Genomic DNA, 17,089 nt, shown 5'->3' with positions numbered 1-17,089 from the left:
AGGGTTAAAAGCAATAGATTACTATTTACTGTGTTTACTTCTATATCTCAAACTTTTCTCGTTTCCGTGAGAATCGAGACAGACAAGTTCAACTGTATGAGTATTTTTATAGTTAACTTAATATTGTTAATACTAAATGACGTCTACTTTCTAAATTTTAATAGTTATTATTTTTATTAAAAGAGAAATATTAATATTTTGATCTTAAAATTTTTGTTTTGTTATATTGCAGGGTCATTGTAATATTGACACTAAAAAAGATGGAGAAGTAACACTAAAGATATGTGCAGTGACCGGACCATCTTCCGCTCAGTGAACAATTTGGTGATTTTCGTTTTCTTTCGCATCAACTAATCTTTTGTAAGATTGCCCTAATTCGCCTTGACCCACTTCTATCAGAACATCCCGAATAAATCTTGAATGCTCAATTTTTTTATTAAAAAAATATTTATAAAAGGCTTTACTTAAGGAAATAAATTTTATTTTACATAAAATTGCATTAAATTAAAAGGTAAAAATTAACGAAATATTAAATACAATTATAAACAGATTATAAATACATTACAATTATTATTTATTTCAGTATTTAAAATTATATAAAAGAAAACGATTTCCGTAGTATTCAAACACCTTATTATCCCGCTTTTGAATGAAACTGTTGAAATGCAATTTGTCACAGTAAAGTTCGAACAGCGGGAATCTTGCCTATTTCTAAACAATAATAATGCTTCCACAGGGAGTACTTTGTGTAGTGTACTGACACTGGCATTGGCTTTAAATAACATCTTTTGAAAAATAAAGTCGTTGCTAAAACGTGGAAATAGAATAAGTAGAAAAATTAGTTTTGGAGTTTATTGGAATTTTTTTTCCAAAATTTTGATAGAACAATTCGATTTTAAAATTTAAGTTGGAATTTTTAAGTAAATGATAGTTTAATTTCAACTAAATTAATTTTAAATTTTAGTTATATCTATTATTAAAAATTATAAGTCTTCATAAAATTATAATATTAGTTATACGCACTAGTATGAGTAGGATCACTTGATACATTTATAGTTTTTTCTTTTAGTTAACATAATAAAAATTCTCTTAAAAATTATGAAATACATTTCATCAGAGTTTATTCATTTAATTTATAATTATATTTTCTAAATTATTAATGATATTAATTAATAGTCAATAAGAACAAGTAATAATTTTACTGACTCCATCAAAGGTATCTTACTATTTTCATAAACAATACAATTCTTATAAGATTTTCTTTTAAAATTCCATATATTTGCCGACCTATTAAAAGAAATTTCAATAATTTAAACTGATTTTAGATTATTATTTCAGTTGGTTGAATTCAAGTCGAACTTTTTGACATTACACGGTTGTTTCATCCAATTGGCCTCAAGATTCTAAAGATAATAGCAGATAATGGGTTAAACCAGTTTAAACTGTAACTGGTTGAAGTAAAATTTAGAGTAATCTAAATAAAATACTGCGTTTAGAAAAATGCAAGTTATAATACATTATAAAAATTTTGTTTACAGTAGTTAGGATTCAGTTATTGTACTGTATCATTATCTTTTGTAAAGAGGCCTTTTATATTTGTAGCACATGTCATCAGTTTATGCATGTTCCAAAGTGTAATACGGAGTCTACTGTACAGGAATAAACTAAAACACTTTCTTCTATAATATAAAGCACATTAATTTTTTCATATATTTGTTTTTAAACACCATATAGAATAGGGAATATTATAAAATGAAAACAAATATTATAAAACTCTTCATTTTGTCTGAAAAGTATATATAAAGTTTGTAAAATAAGTATTTTTCTTAAATTTCAACATTTAATTATTCAATTTATTCATAAAACTAATTTTAGGAAAATTAAAATATCTGAAAATATAATAGAGCAAATATTAGATTTATTTAAGGAATAAAATTAGTTGAAAACGTGTAAAAATAAGTGCTACTAAACAGAAAAAAAATATCAGTGTTACGTGTTGATGTACGCAGCGCATAAAAAAGCAATTAAAGTTAAATTAACAAGAGTGAAGAAAATTTATGTTTGCACTTGGCGCAAAAATCACTCGAACGGGGATTGTCTGCTCGGAATCTAATTTGGTTCCGTACTCAGGCAATGGTTTTGAAGAAACCGCCCGTTCAAGGTAGAATAACAAAAGAAAGAAACCGCTATCCGCGTAATATGTTCACGCAACTTGACTGGGGTCAATTTTAATGAATCTTTTGTAGTCAGGGGGCTTTCAGAGTGCACGACAAGCAGTCACTGCAGCGCCAATCAGTTGAAGTGGCCACTTGCAGAGTTATCGAGTAGGGGAAGAAATTAAAGTTTGCTATTCATCTGACCGTACGGTACTTCAATCCGTCACCAACTGCTGTGAGTAGTGGTGTATATGCACCGTTGGAATTTCTCTTGTTGATTTGAATGGGGTCGATTTGGATCAAATCGAGCAGCCAACTAAACTCTTTAAAGATAGGTAATTACTGGAAGCTTTTGTGTCTCATCTTGCCGAATTGAAGAACGTATCACAAGTATTTAATATAATTAAATCTACCACAAGTATTAAATATACACCACTTAAAAATAAAAGTCGAAAATATGTTTGTAGTTTCTTTGGTTTTTTCCCCCTACTTCTCGATGTAACCTACAGATTAACTAAAGAAACTCCATCTGTAGTATATTATGAAGATCGCTGAAGCATTATGTGAAATAATAATGAATACTTTGATTCTTATATAAGTATCGAAAGATTTTTTATGATTTTTTACAATTTTTACCTCCTCCCTCTCTCTTTCTATGAAAGATCGCATTGTTAGGTCATCGTACTTAACCTCCTCGAGAATTTTTCTAACTACTTCAGTTTCAAGCCGCACCCTTTATCAATATTTGTTATATAGATACCATTTTTTTATATCGATAATATATAAGAATTTATTACGAAAAATTAAACATTTAAAACACATTTTAATTTAAAATTAATAGTAAAACCTCTAAACAACTGAAGTTATAAAGCGGTAATGCCATCTGGTTTTAAATAAACGAAACTTTTTTTATGAAAATTATTTAAAGTTTTGTAAATAATTTATGATAAATAAATTTTATTTTAAAAATAAATTTATTTATTAAAATGTATAATTATGTAAAAGTTTAACATAAGAGAAAGATTTAAGATTTTACTGAAAGAACATCCTGTATATAACATGTTATTTAGTTCTATGGAAAGGAGACAGATGCACAGAACTTGACTCTAATTGACCAGTAAAAGGAAATACAGTACTATCCTCTCAGCCTCAGGTTATTTTTGTAGGTGTTAGTACTTAAGCTTGCTCAGGCTGTCAAACTTAAATGAATTAATTAACTTTACATTATTATACGAAATCAATTAAATCATACGAGTTTAAATGTGTCTTTAAAATACTTAAATTGACTGAGATCCGTTTAAACGAGGTTCCGCATTATCCGAGATAAATTATGAGAGTACTACTTTGTCACCATAGAGAACGTTGTACAGTGCAGTTAATTTCACGAATTTATATAATAATATATGAAATATTTCATATTATTCGTGTCTGTTTCAACTTACGAAGCACGTAAAATATATTTTATTCATCTAACACTTTAAATACACCAAGAAGACAAATTATGGAAAATTTAATTAAATTGTTTGACATGTGAGAAAATCGAATAAGATTAAAATAAATCGACATCTCTTTCCTGATTTATAATAACGTAAAATGTCAAAAGAAGTAAGTAATAATGCTGAATAGAAATAAAGTAAATGGAAATAAATGCTGTTCTATTTATATTCTTTATTGATGCATGTAATTAAACATTTAATTCTTGGCGGAAAACACTTCATAGACCTACATCAATGGTCGAGGAGAATGGGATAGTATCACATTGAGAACTAATTTTGACAAAATCTTTGTTACTTTTACAAGACACTTAAAGGGATCCATCGCCCGCTTCAATCTCTATTCACGTTCAACTTTTAATCTGCCTCACTCCTCTTTACTGAGAGGGGTTGTAAGTCTTTCTGAGTGTAGGCCATTTCGAATAGTGACAGGACTCTTTTAAGCAAATCAGGTCAAAGTTGACATTGTTTCCGATGAGAAATTTTCCCACCATCTGTTATTGACAAGTTGATTGAATTGTGCTTTCTTGTAGTTAATGAGAAGTAATTGCTTTCTATTATCTGTTGAATACGTCTTTAATTAATTCTTTTAACGGTAGTTGACGGTAGCTTATACAAATATGTACATTTAAATGGAGTCTTTTAAGGAGTTAGAACTTTTAATTTATTTCAATATTCTTAAAAGCAAATATTTATATTCTTTTAATTATTAGTTGATAAAAATATCACTTAATAAGTAAAATATAATGGAAATATTAATTATTTTCTCTTTTATAATGCTCTTTCTGACTATTTTACTGTTTTAACTTTTAACTGCTACTGCGTTACCTTTAACCGCTACTACGCTATGTTTTATTACCTCCAACCCTTCACTTTCAAAAAAATGCAATAAGCACATCAAGACTAATAGACACATAAACAAACGTACAAATAAACTTAAGAATTAAATTAATTTTTAAATTTTCAGATTAGTAAATATGAAGTTTATAAAATTTCACGCTTAATTTAAATTAAGTGTGATAGTTATACAATAAATCCTTAATTTTTGACAGTAAGCGTGCAAAATTTGGTTAATAGAAAAATAATTTGAAGACTTTCGTATGAGTCCACTTCGTTAATTTCTTTATTATTAAAAGATTAATTAAGACAAGAAAATTATTTTATATGAAATTATTATTAGTCTACTTACTAGAACTTCAGTGTTAATATTCTATTTTATTATTCGTGATTAAATATGCATATATTTATATATTATTTCATGTATCAAGCAAACTGTATCAAATGTAAATTGTCTGTTTTTATATATCTATTTTTTTTTTCAATAAACAGTTTTTACAAAATTCGAACTTTACTTTTTATAACTATATTTAAATAAAAACTTATTTTATTTAGATATATTTTAATTAAACTTATTGGACTATTCCTAATTGATTTTCTCTCATAAACCATTTTATTAAGTAACAATCCTAAAATATTTGATTTAATATAAAATAAGTTTTCCATATTTTTGAATTATCTAGACTCAGTTAATATAATTGTTTATTATTTTCATAATTTAAATTTTCCCCGTTTTTTGTATTATTTTTGAAAATTTTAGATATTTTTACGATAGCAAATATGCATCTATATTTTTAGATTATATATCTTATTATACAGTAATTGAAGTTGTCACAAATGTAATGTGTTTGAAAACGGCTGACATTTCATAATCCATTCATCTGAATTTAATTTGACTTATTCAAACATAAAATTGACCATTATTTATTTTAAAAAAAATTCAATTTATACGTGCATTACTAAATTATTTTACTTTTTATCTGATTTCTCACTGAAAAATTTCACTGATTCATCAAATTAATAAAATATTTCTATTTTAAAATTTATTTTGTTTTTTATATGAATATAGAACCTATTTAATCACAAATTGAAAGTTATCATAAAAAATATCATTTAATTTTTATAAAACAAATATAATTTCTTCTATGCCAGAATTAAGAATTTTAATAAGATTACTTTATATTAAAAAAGTAATTAATTTTTTATTTGTTTGCTATACTTAATTTGTATAATCAATGAACAAATCACTCGTAATATCCTCATTATATTGTCATTAAATCATTGATTATCTCTTAAAAATATAGTAATATATCGACTAATGGGAAGCGGTTTTGGAAGTTTTAAAAAGTTATTATAAAATATAATATTAAATTAATCTATATTTTTTAAACACGAGTAGATAATTAAAGTTGATCATTTAACTGAATTTATTTAATCTGTAATTAAGCAAAAATTATACAATGAGTTTATTTTAAAATATAACTTTCATATATCTTATATTATTTTCATACAATAAATTAACTTCAAACGTATTTTAATAAACAGTTATTTTAAATCTATATTTAATTTTATTGATATTAAAAAGCTTATGATTTCGTGGTTATCCAGCTGATGGCTTAGATCGACTTAACGAAGATATACTTAAAGCATCTTTCGACTATAAATTAATCATTTATTTTTTTAAAATAAAATAAATTTTTAAATTAATTTATTTTCTAATAAAAAATATATAATAATCACTATTTAGAAGATTTCTTAGATAATACTGTATTTACGTAATAAAAGTAATAACCGTTCAATATTAGAAATAATAGATTATATTCGATTATTATGAAATTTAAAATTAAGCTTTTAACTTTATATAAAGAAGAGATATTCAAACGAATAATACAGTATATCATTTTGGTTTGTAGATTTGTATGGATTCTTTAAAACTTAATTAGAATCATTTTAATTTGGAAAGTTTTTGTAAATTAAATTGACGAACACGTTAAATGTTCACTACAAAATTTCCATTTTGTGATTAAATTCAGATATAGGCCTACTTAAAATTTTTAATTGAAAATTAATGTTTAATATAAGTTTTTGTATTCGAGTTTGCTTATAAATCTAAATCTATAAAAAAGTTTTTATTTTTCAATTTTTTATTTAAAAAAAATATTAAAAAAAACAAATTTTTCACGTCAAAAAGTTAAATTTACATGTAATAATTTTATTATTTTTACTGTCAATTCTTTATTCCATCCAAAAATGATAAATCAATAATACATTTATCATTTTCATTTGTAAATTGTAATATTTTATTTATATTTTATATTGAGCATATCAATATAATAGACCAACAAATTTTTGCTTTTAATAATTTAAATTTTAAATATAAAATATATCTGAAAGATATAGATTTAATAAACCACATTCTACTACAAAATTAATCAATATTCTAAGAATTTAAAGAAAAACTATTTCCGTACATATTATTTTTATTAATATTTGTTTTCATTAGAAATAATTACTATACTGTACACGATAATATATTTAAAATGCATTACTATTCGATTACCTTCGTTATTCATTATTGTAAATGATAGATTTTATGATATTATACACTTTAGCCAAAGGAATTACGAAAGCAGCTTCAAAACATAAATTATAGATACAGTGGTACCTCAGGATACGAACGCCCCAGCATACGAAATTTTCAGGATACGACATGAAATTCGAACATATTTTTGCTCCACGATACGAACAAAAACTCACCATACGACGTTACATTAGTTCGCATTTTTCATTTGTTTTTCTTACTACAGTTATTTTTTTTAATGTATTACTTGGCTTTAATTTGAGTATGTTTTTCGCGTTGGAACGAATTATTTGGTTTAACATGTAATCGTATGGGAAAAGTTGATTCACCTTACGACATTTTCATGATACGATCTCAGTTTCGGAACGGATTAATTTCGTATCCTGAGGTACCACTGTATAACGTAATATTCTATAATCAAACTGTAGAAAACATAATAAATTTATAATTAATTTGAGCCTTTTTTTAAACATAATTAAATTTTTTAAAACTTACAGTAAAACGCTATTATTACGGAATAATTTTCTTAGGAACTAGATGAGATAACAGATGGCAGCACAATATTTTTTTTAAATGCAAATCTTCTATTTATTGCTTTTATTTTTTGTAGTAAATATAGTATATAAAATTTCAATATGTTAATATTTAACAAAATCTATTATTTAAATTAAAATTTTTATTAATTTAAATAATAATTAAACGTAATTTATTCAATTACGTTTCAATTTACTTAAACAATTATAATTGAACCAATATTTATTTATGTTAGAAATATGTCTTAAAATAAAATTAATACTTATATCATATTTAATTTTATCTCAAGCAATATTTGAATGAAAAACAAAAAATTTCATATAAAAGATTATATTTACAATCTTTTTTAATATTAAATATGTTGTTTAAAAATCACTATAAAATTAAATTTTATATTTTTCTAATATTTATAAATATAAAAAAAAGCAAAAAATTGTATAAAAATAAAATCATTTCTTAAAGCAAATTAGTGTCATCTGTCGTCAAGAAAAGTTATTAGAAAAATACATTTTTTTAATTTAGTATTTATCATTTTTGTCAACAAATAAATTTAACAAATTGCTGATAAATAAATTGTATTAATTTATGCTATTTGGTATTTATATAGAGAAAATAGAGATTAAAAATATTATATTATATTTGAGATGAATATAACTAGATGGCAGGACGTTTCGATTACAAAAGAGCGTTTTTTCTAGTGAGGAAAAAGTTACTCCTCCCATTTAGGCCTCTTTTCTCCGTGAAAAATTGTTCGGAATAAGGATAAGAAGCCATTTTTTACTTAACTTAAACTATCTTTTGTCCATTTATTCAAATTTTTTATTAAAATAAAGAATATAATTTACAGATATCAAGAAATAAACAAACCGATTCAGCTAATAAATTGAGCATTTAGTTTTATCAATTAACATAATTAAGAAATATTTTATTGTTTGTACTTAATATACTTTATACACGTAAAAAATATGTTTTTCATATAGATAATCTTTTAGTAATTAGCTGAATTGTTGCAAAGTCTGTGAGTAATGAAAGGATCGCAAAAACAAGACCCTTTTTTTTGTTTTTTTAACGGTGAGTATGATTTAATTCTGTAGTAGGATACTATTGAAGATCATCTTGAAAAACAAGTTGTTGATACCAAAGATGATAACTGCTTTTATTTTATCTTATACATTTATCTAAATACGGCAATGATAGAAGTTCATGAGCCTATAGAGTCAGAACAATTCTAAGTGCAATTTTCTCAAATTTATGGCAGCTACAAATATTTTTATGCATTTTATTTTGATTATTATTATTATTATTGCTGTTGTTATTATTATTATTATTATTATTATTATTATTATTATTATACTGTAAATTAAATATAACTAATAATATCTGTAATATTTCAAAATTAAATTCCGAAATTTTAATTTGTCAATTCGCTGTCAGCTTCTAATTTTCTGATCTTTGATATAAAATTATTATTGACAGCAATTAGATTACTTGAAATCCAAGTTAAAACCACATAACTCAATTTTTGTCAGCTTGAATTAATTGATATTTTTGTCCACTTTGGAAAAAAATACATTATAATTAAATTCAATAACAATTGATTCTTCTATTAGATTAAAATTGTGATAAATTAATAAATNAAATAAATATTATACTAATTAGATATAAGGAAATGAAAGCCAATTATGATTCCATTATATTAATTTCTGTGTTAAAGTTAATGTAATTTTTCAGATTTATATATTTTATTGATATTAAAAAAATATGAAGATATATATCTATGAATTTTTACATGTATGTATAAATACAAATGGATAAATAAAAATTAATAATAATAATTATACAAATTATAAAAAGTCAGTTTTAATGCTTGATTTTAAATTAAATTAAGAAAAACAAACTATATTTTTTATGCTTTTATTAAATTTCAAATTTTATATAAATTTATTCCTGGAAAAAATTATCATTTATTTGATTATAGATTCCATTTTTGAATAAATTATAAAAAGAAATAATAATGAGAGGAAAATATTTTCATTATTCATAATAATAATTATATAACAAAAGTATATAGAATATAGGCCTACTGAAAATTAAACATTGGTATTTAAAACACCTAGAAACAGTTATCTATAAGCTGATTTATGTTCAGAAATATTAAATAAGATTTTGCTGATATAAAACTTTTATACTTTTATTAAGTAAAAATAAAGAAGCCACATAAAATATGGTTATTATGAAAATTATTAAACAAAATTCTACAATACTTTAAACCAAATGACATATCAGCTGAAGTTTAAAATTCAGACAAAAATTGACTTCGGTGATCCTTAAAAATAAATGTAAAATAATTTTAAAAAATCGGATTGCTTGTCATTTTACTAGAAAATAATTAAGTTTCGCTGTAATAAATTTATCTTAAATAAAAACATTAGTGTAGTAATATTCTGGACACAGCTGCATTCTAATTTTGGTATCGTCTAATATAGAATATGAAATATGTATAGGCCTATATATATTAATGCATGGCTAAATTATCATTGCATCTGATAAATTTTAATTTAATTCATTTTAAAATATATTTATTAAATTTTAAGATGTAAAATTAAATTTATTCTCGATTTTTGTTAAAAAAAAATTATACATATTAATCATTTTAAGTGTCTACATATTATTCCAGTCAATATTTTTTCAAATCAAACTTATAAAAAGTAAATTCTTCAAACAATTGTATATTTTAAAATAAAATTTTATTTATTTAGATTATTTAATTACATGTACTGCATACTTGTAGGGACCGGATTCTCATATAAGTTAAAGCTGCAGTTTAGGGCCTCGTGTTATGAATCTATAGCTTAGAGCCTCAAATTTTTACATGTATAATTATTTAATGGAGGGGGAAGGGCCTGTTATATGTTATAGCTTAGGGACACAACAGGTCTAAGTCCAGCCCTGCGTACATTATCAAAGTTTATGTTTGTTTAGCGGGAATAAAAGTTACGTAAACTATAATAAAACACAGTAGAGAATATTTATATTATATTATATCAAAATTCTCTAAAATTATCTTGAAATTTAAATGAATGGCTTAATTATTTAATATAAAACAATTAAAAGATAATAAATAATTGAATGTGTAAGAAGAAAATGAGTACACTTTTTCTTTTTCGTGACAGTTTTTAATAAAATAAAATACTGTAAAGTGTAAAAATGCTTTTTGAAAAATATAACAATAATCAGATACCTTTCTATCAAAGGTAATTGTTTTTTATAAATAGAACTTTTTTATTTTAAAAAAGGGTCTATTTATAAAAAATAATAATTGCAGAATAATTAATCTGGCAGAGACGATAAATGAACGTGTTTATTACGGACCTTTTGGACTTCAGAAAAATAATTTTTGCAATTTTATCTTAAATGTCGACTTATTAATAATAAGATGATATGAATAGAAAATTCTAAAAATTTACATTTATGATTGTTAAAACCGATTACATTTGTTTGTATTTACATAAATACATAGACATCAAAACAATAATTTATTTACAATATCACTTATTTTCTCATGATTTTTTTAATGATGATGGTTTTTCAATCTACTTTAAATAAATTTTTTATGAGGTTGTTTATAAAATTTTGTATACAATATTTACAATAATACAATTTTCGATAGGATATTTAATTTTCACTGCGACAATTTTCAACTTAATTATTAAATAAGACAGAAATACATATACAGTATATTTATATAATGCCTATTCCGGACTTTAAAGTGTTTATTTAACTGTTTAAATTTTTAAATAAAAATCTGTCGGTTTCTTAAATAAACTAAAAATCTTTGATTTTAGTTAATTAATTTATTTATCGATTTTTTAAAAAATAATTAACAGAAAATCTATTCCTAGACAGTCTACCCATCGGTAAACTATTTCTTCAAGTTGTCTTCGCAAATAGCCTATTATTTACAAGTCTTTCGTCATTATAAATATTAATACCATAATCTACAGCACATTTTCTACAAGCCTCTCGCCAGACATCGCTGTTTCTCGAAGATTATCCCAATATAAATGGTGGTAAAGGTCCTACAAAACGTGTCCTTAGTCTTATAGCTGGTTTTGGCTTGCTCTCGGGAACCATTACTCTATTTCTTATGACATGATATCCAGTTTTATCTGCTTTATATTCAACAACATGTAAAACACCCGAAAGATCTACATGGCCATAACGCCCCCTGATGATACCGTCCGAAGTTCTCTCTTCTCTTCTAAATGATTGGTTTGGTCCCGAACCAGTGTCGTAACCAAACTTATATGTTCCTGGACCATCATAATCGCGAATATAATAATTTGCTCTGGTTCCAGCAGGAATTGGCACTTCTCTTCCATAACCCCAGGGCACAGTACTTACTGTAGTAGCTGCTGATATGAAGAAAACGAACTGTAAATAATAAAAAATTATTAATAATCAAAATTGATTTTTTATTTATAATACACAAACTTAATTTTAACTAAAAGTATAAATTCTTAAATGTAAATTCATTAAATTGATTACTCATCAACCAAAAAGTTACTTTTACTATTTTACACTAAATAATAACGTTTTAGACTTATTTAATTAATAAATTTAAGTTAATCTAGATTTTTGAAATAAGATTTTGTACACTTAGATAATAAAAAGTAAGAAATATAGATTTCAATAAAATAAAATTTTAAGAAAAAATTATAATTTTACGTAAATAAAATAAATGATTATAATATTTTAATTTTAAGAAAAAGTAAAGAAATCAATAATAATAATTAAAATAGAAAAATTCAACATTGTAAAGATCTTGATTGTTTTATATCTGCTCTTTTAATGCAACTAAAGCTTAATTAAAAGTAAAATAAATATAACGAATAAACAAAATCAAATACTGTAGTTAAAGAAATACCGTAATAAAAGAATCTATTATTAAAGGAAACTTTTAAAAAATGTCTCTAAAATATCCAATTTATGTTTCTAAATAATTTTCGTAATAAAATATTATTTAACAGAGAAAACGAATTTATAGTTTAGATTATATACGACAGCTATTATTTAGATAAGCACGCATTGTGTAAGTTTGGTAAGGTAACCGTTAAGATAAAGCTAAGGACTACTGTTCTGTGTCTAACACAATATATGCCTTATAACATAACTATAATTCTTTCCATGATATAATACCAAAAAATTTCTTATAGATTTATAAAAGTCCGTAAAATAGAAATACGTTTTAAAATTAATTTTATAAATTAGCAACTAATATTTAAGCTCTAATATTAAAATAACCATTACGAACTTTTCTCGATGTCATTTTAATAAATAAATAAATGTTTTAAATTAATATACGACTTATCTAAAATTCACGCAATGATATATAATAACAGCCGTAACATAAAATTTTACGTAGATTTATGTATAAAAAAAGACAGCTTATTGAGAATTTGCAAAACTTTTTTACCATCACCTGATCGTCTTTTATTTCAAGTTAAACAGTATAATTTATTTTATAAATTATTTTTCAAATAATATATCAAAGACTTTTTAGTATAATTTATTTTATAAATTATACTAAAAAGTCTTTGATATATTATTTGAAAAATAATTAACTAAAGTTTGCTTATATCTAAATTTATAATTTATAAAATTTTATCATATAAATCACGATACAAAACATCAAAAGAAAGGGAAACAAACAAAGTTTGGAAAGCAAGAAGTTACTTTCAGTAATTTTTATTTATAACTTTTTCCCTTCGTACCAACAATTTTAAGAAAGAAATTTTAAATGCGTTTAAATCATCTCCGTCTTCCTTAAAACACGTGATAATGCGATCCAAATAGGTAGTAGAATTTTAATAATTTTTATTCTTTGAGATAATTCAAATCGAATCTAATTCTACTCTTCTTAAAATACGTTATTACACGAAGAGTTTAAATGTTCTAATCATCCTTAAACATCTATCGAAAAAAAATATAAATCATCATCTTGCATACAATATTATTAATTGTTTTAGTATTTAATCGAATAATATGAATTTTCGAAAATACTAACAATCCACCGCTATGGATGAAAATTTCAGAACAATTGAATAAAAATTAAATTGTTCTGAAAGTAAGTTATAATGGATAATAAACACATACATATTTTTAAAAATGTATTCATTAATTGCTTACTTTTAACAACAAAGTAAAACAACTTTTATATATGAAAAGAATAGTTAATATCAGATAGAATGATAAATAGAAATTATCTTTAAACATATTTAAAATTATATTAAATAATTTAATATTAAACTTTTATTCTTAAATTCTTGTTAAATTCTTTTAAATTTGTTATTATAAACACTTTTAAAATATATTTTCTAAGAAAGTCAGTAGTAATTTTACTTACAAAAATTTTGTAATAATTTATTCTAAACAACATTGCTTAATCTTTTTCGTAATTTTTTTCATAGATTGCACAAGTTAATGTTAAGAGTGTACACTAGTGAATACTTCAACCTTAATATTAAAATCACTAACAATAACATTTTTTTAAAATCATATTTTAATTAAATTAAAATTTAAAAAGTCTAATACAATTTAGAATAATATTCTTCTCTAGCAATTTATGATTTCTTTCTTTAAAATGTCTACAAATTCTATATAAAATTTGTAATCGTCAATAAATTTCTTTTAGTCAAGAGTCCAACTATAAATTCTTTTCATAGTTGCTAATTTTAAATAATATTTTAAGTATTTAACGTAATAATTTGTTTTTATATAATCTTACTTTACTCTTTTTTACGTTAGATCACTCATTGCTAACATTGTCTTAAATAATCTGAGCGAAATCTCGATAAATTCCGAATATTTTTTTGAGTCGAATATACTTGTTATTATTAGTTAAAATATTTAGCTAAAATATTTAGCTAAAATATTACAAATTAATCAACTTTTTTTCTGAATTTAAGTCTAATTTAGTAGGCATCGTTTATATTTAAAAAGAAATTAAATTTCTTTGAAAACACAGAAAAGTAAATTGTAATTTATACAATAAATTTCAGAGATATACTACTGCTAATATAATTTATTATTTAAATTTTTATATATATTATATATAAATAAATTACTGGAAAAAAAGATTTTATCTATAAATTTAATAGTTAATAACATGCCTTAATTGAACTAAACGAACATTATAAAATTTATAATAATAATAATAGAGCTAGATGTTCCTTAGATTCTATTTATGAATTTTTAAGCACTTATATTATTCTCAGGAATGTATTTTTTTATTAATCTCTATGTAATCGTTATGAACATTTATTAGGTAGATGGTGTTTCTTTCTTTAGTTTTTTATTTCTCTAGCGTAAATTAATAAACATATTTAACATTTCTCTCAATGAGTCGAAATATGATATAAAACTTCATAGTTTGAACGCATGTAATAGCTTAAATATACAAATAATACAGTAACATTACTGTACTCGAACAAAAATGAAAAATAAGTGTTTTAAAAGTACCAGTAATAACTGCTGGTTATTAAAAAATCAATAAATTTTTCATATTCATTTAAAGAATAATTATTTTTACATTTTAATTTACTTTAGATTTTCATTTTTAATTGTGTAAATTCAATTAAGCCAAAATATTAGTCCTGTAGCTTCTGTTAATATCTTTAAATATCCTATTTAATTTTACAGAAAATTCAATTATTATCATTGTTTAATTAACATAGAACAGTTTAGGTAAATATTAAAATAAACTTTTTTAACTAAATATTTGTCTTTGATACTTTAATTTTCATTTTTAAAATTCTTATTTCAGGTTCTTGCTGAATTTATATTAATTTTAAAATTTTCTACGAGTAATGTTTTAAAGCATTATCGACATTTTTAGAATAATTTCTAACCTTAATTTAAGATTTAAAAAGGCATTTTACGATTAATTTAATACATATAAACATCAAAAATAAATAAATATAGTCTATAATAACGTGTTTTAAAAGTTTATTGGTTTATTAACAAATAAAATTTAGTTTTTATTATGGTATAATTCAAAATATATGAACGAATGTAAGAAATTAAAAATAGATCTCATAAAACCGGTATTAATTCTTAATAGTTTTTAAAATAAATATAAGGTAAATGCAATTTAACTATTATAACATATTTTATAATCTAAATCTAAATTTTACTGAAATTTGGAGTATATTCAAATACGCTGATGTCCTATAAGATTTTCTCTTATTAAATAAAAAAAAAAATATGGCAAAATTTATGATTCAAATTTTAAATATTTAAAGTTTTATATTTGCCAAAACTGGAATTTTTATATAAACCTAGAATTACGTAAAAATATTTAGCAACTGTATAATTTGCATATCGATGGATAAAAACGTGTCATTCATAAATAAGTAGCATTTAAGAATAGTTTCAAACAAATATTTTATGTTGATAAAACAGTTTGACGTTTCACTGTTCCATACTTTACACCACTAGTATTATGACTTTCATTTTCCATGCCGGAAACTAAAGATGTAAAGAAGAATTTATGTCGACTTTTAATACCTTTTTATCAGCATTATTTTTAAGAAATAGCATTAAAAAATTCTTTCAATCTCAAATTTTTAACATTTCTTATAATATAAAATAGATTAATAACTGGTTTAGATTGTCCTTACCAATTCATAACCCATATTGATTTAACGTCTTGATATCCGTTAATTTATTTATTAACTTTCGCTCATTTATCGATACCATTTCCTATATTTAATATCTGAAAAATGAAATATAATAAGATAAGATTTCGAAAATTTCGCATCAAAATTGTCGTGAAAGAAATAGAAAACGGTAATTAATATAAATTTAAATTCGGTTTTTAAAGTTAAATTAATATTTAAATTGTATAATTTTATTAACCTTAATATAACCGATTGATAAGTTAAAAATGTATTAAATTATACTAATTATCATTTATTTTAATTAAATTATATTTTAAATGTAATCAATTAATAGATTTATGAATTAAAATAACTAATCAATTCGGCGTTGTGAAGAGTGCACATTATTTTGTCAACGAGATATATTAAAATCAACTGATCGCTATAAACAACTAATCTAGATAAAAACACAGAGAAAGGAGATAAGAATGTACTCACCTGTATATAATCCATCATTGAACAGTTATTTAGAGACGAGTGAAGTAGTTGGGTGCGATACCGTCGAGTGTGCCACTTGGTGCCGGAAAGTTTTTATAAGGCGAACAGGGGTCACACCATTAACCCTCACGTGACTGGCCTCAGACAACGTCACTTCCTTCAGGCCCATCGTCCAAATGACGGGGTTAGCCAACCCGAGGGTCCATGTTCTCCAACTATCTGTGGTCGGTCAGGGGCACAGTTCCCACGCAGCCCAGTAACACAGACTTTGACGAATTTATCCACCGATGATGTCGCCGTCTTGTCGGCCAACCAGTGCGTGAGAAGTTG

The 17,089-nt window shown here is 23.5% G+C and overlaps 1 protein-coding gene across 1 annotated transcript; it reads right to left on the bottom strand.

Moving 5' to 3' along the window:
• Positions 1 to 11,449: 11,449 nt before the first annotated feature.
• Positions 11,450 to 16,794, bottom strand: LOC111635399 (cuticle protein 14-like). Its single transcript, XM_023380354.1, has 3 exons — positions 16,760 to 16,794; positions 16,283 to 16,377; positions 11,450 to 12,035 (listed from the first exon to the last, which is right to left on the bottom strand). The coding sequence occupies exons 2-3, from the start codon at positions 16,295 to 16,297 to the stop codon at positions 11,652 to 11,654; spliced, it is 399 nt and encodes a 132-aa protein (XP_023236122.1). The 5' UTR covers positions 16,298 to 16,377; positions 16,760 to 16,794; the 3' UTR covers positions 11,450 to 11,651.
• Positions 16,795 to 17,089: the final 295 nt, after the last annotated feature.

The sequence above is a fragment of the Centruroides sculpturatus genome, unplaced genomic scaffold, assembly GCF_000671375.1.
Source record: "Centruroides sculpturatus isolate CEXI.00-Female unplaced genomic scaffold, Cexi_2.0 scaffold122, whole genome shotgun sequence".
Lineage (NCBI taxonomy): Eukaryota > Metazoa > Arthropoda > Arachnida > Scorpiones > Buthidae > Centruroides > Centruroides sculpturatus.
Note: the sequence above shows the minus strand (reverse complement) of the source record. Positions and strands in the feature narration are given on the sequence as shown.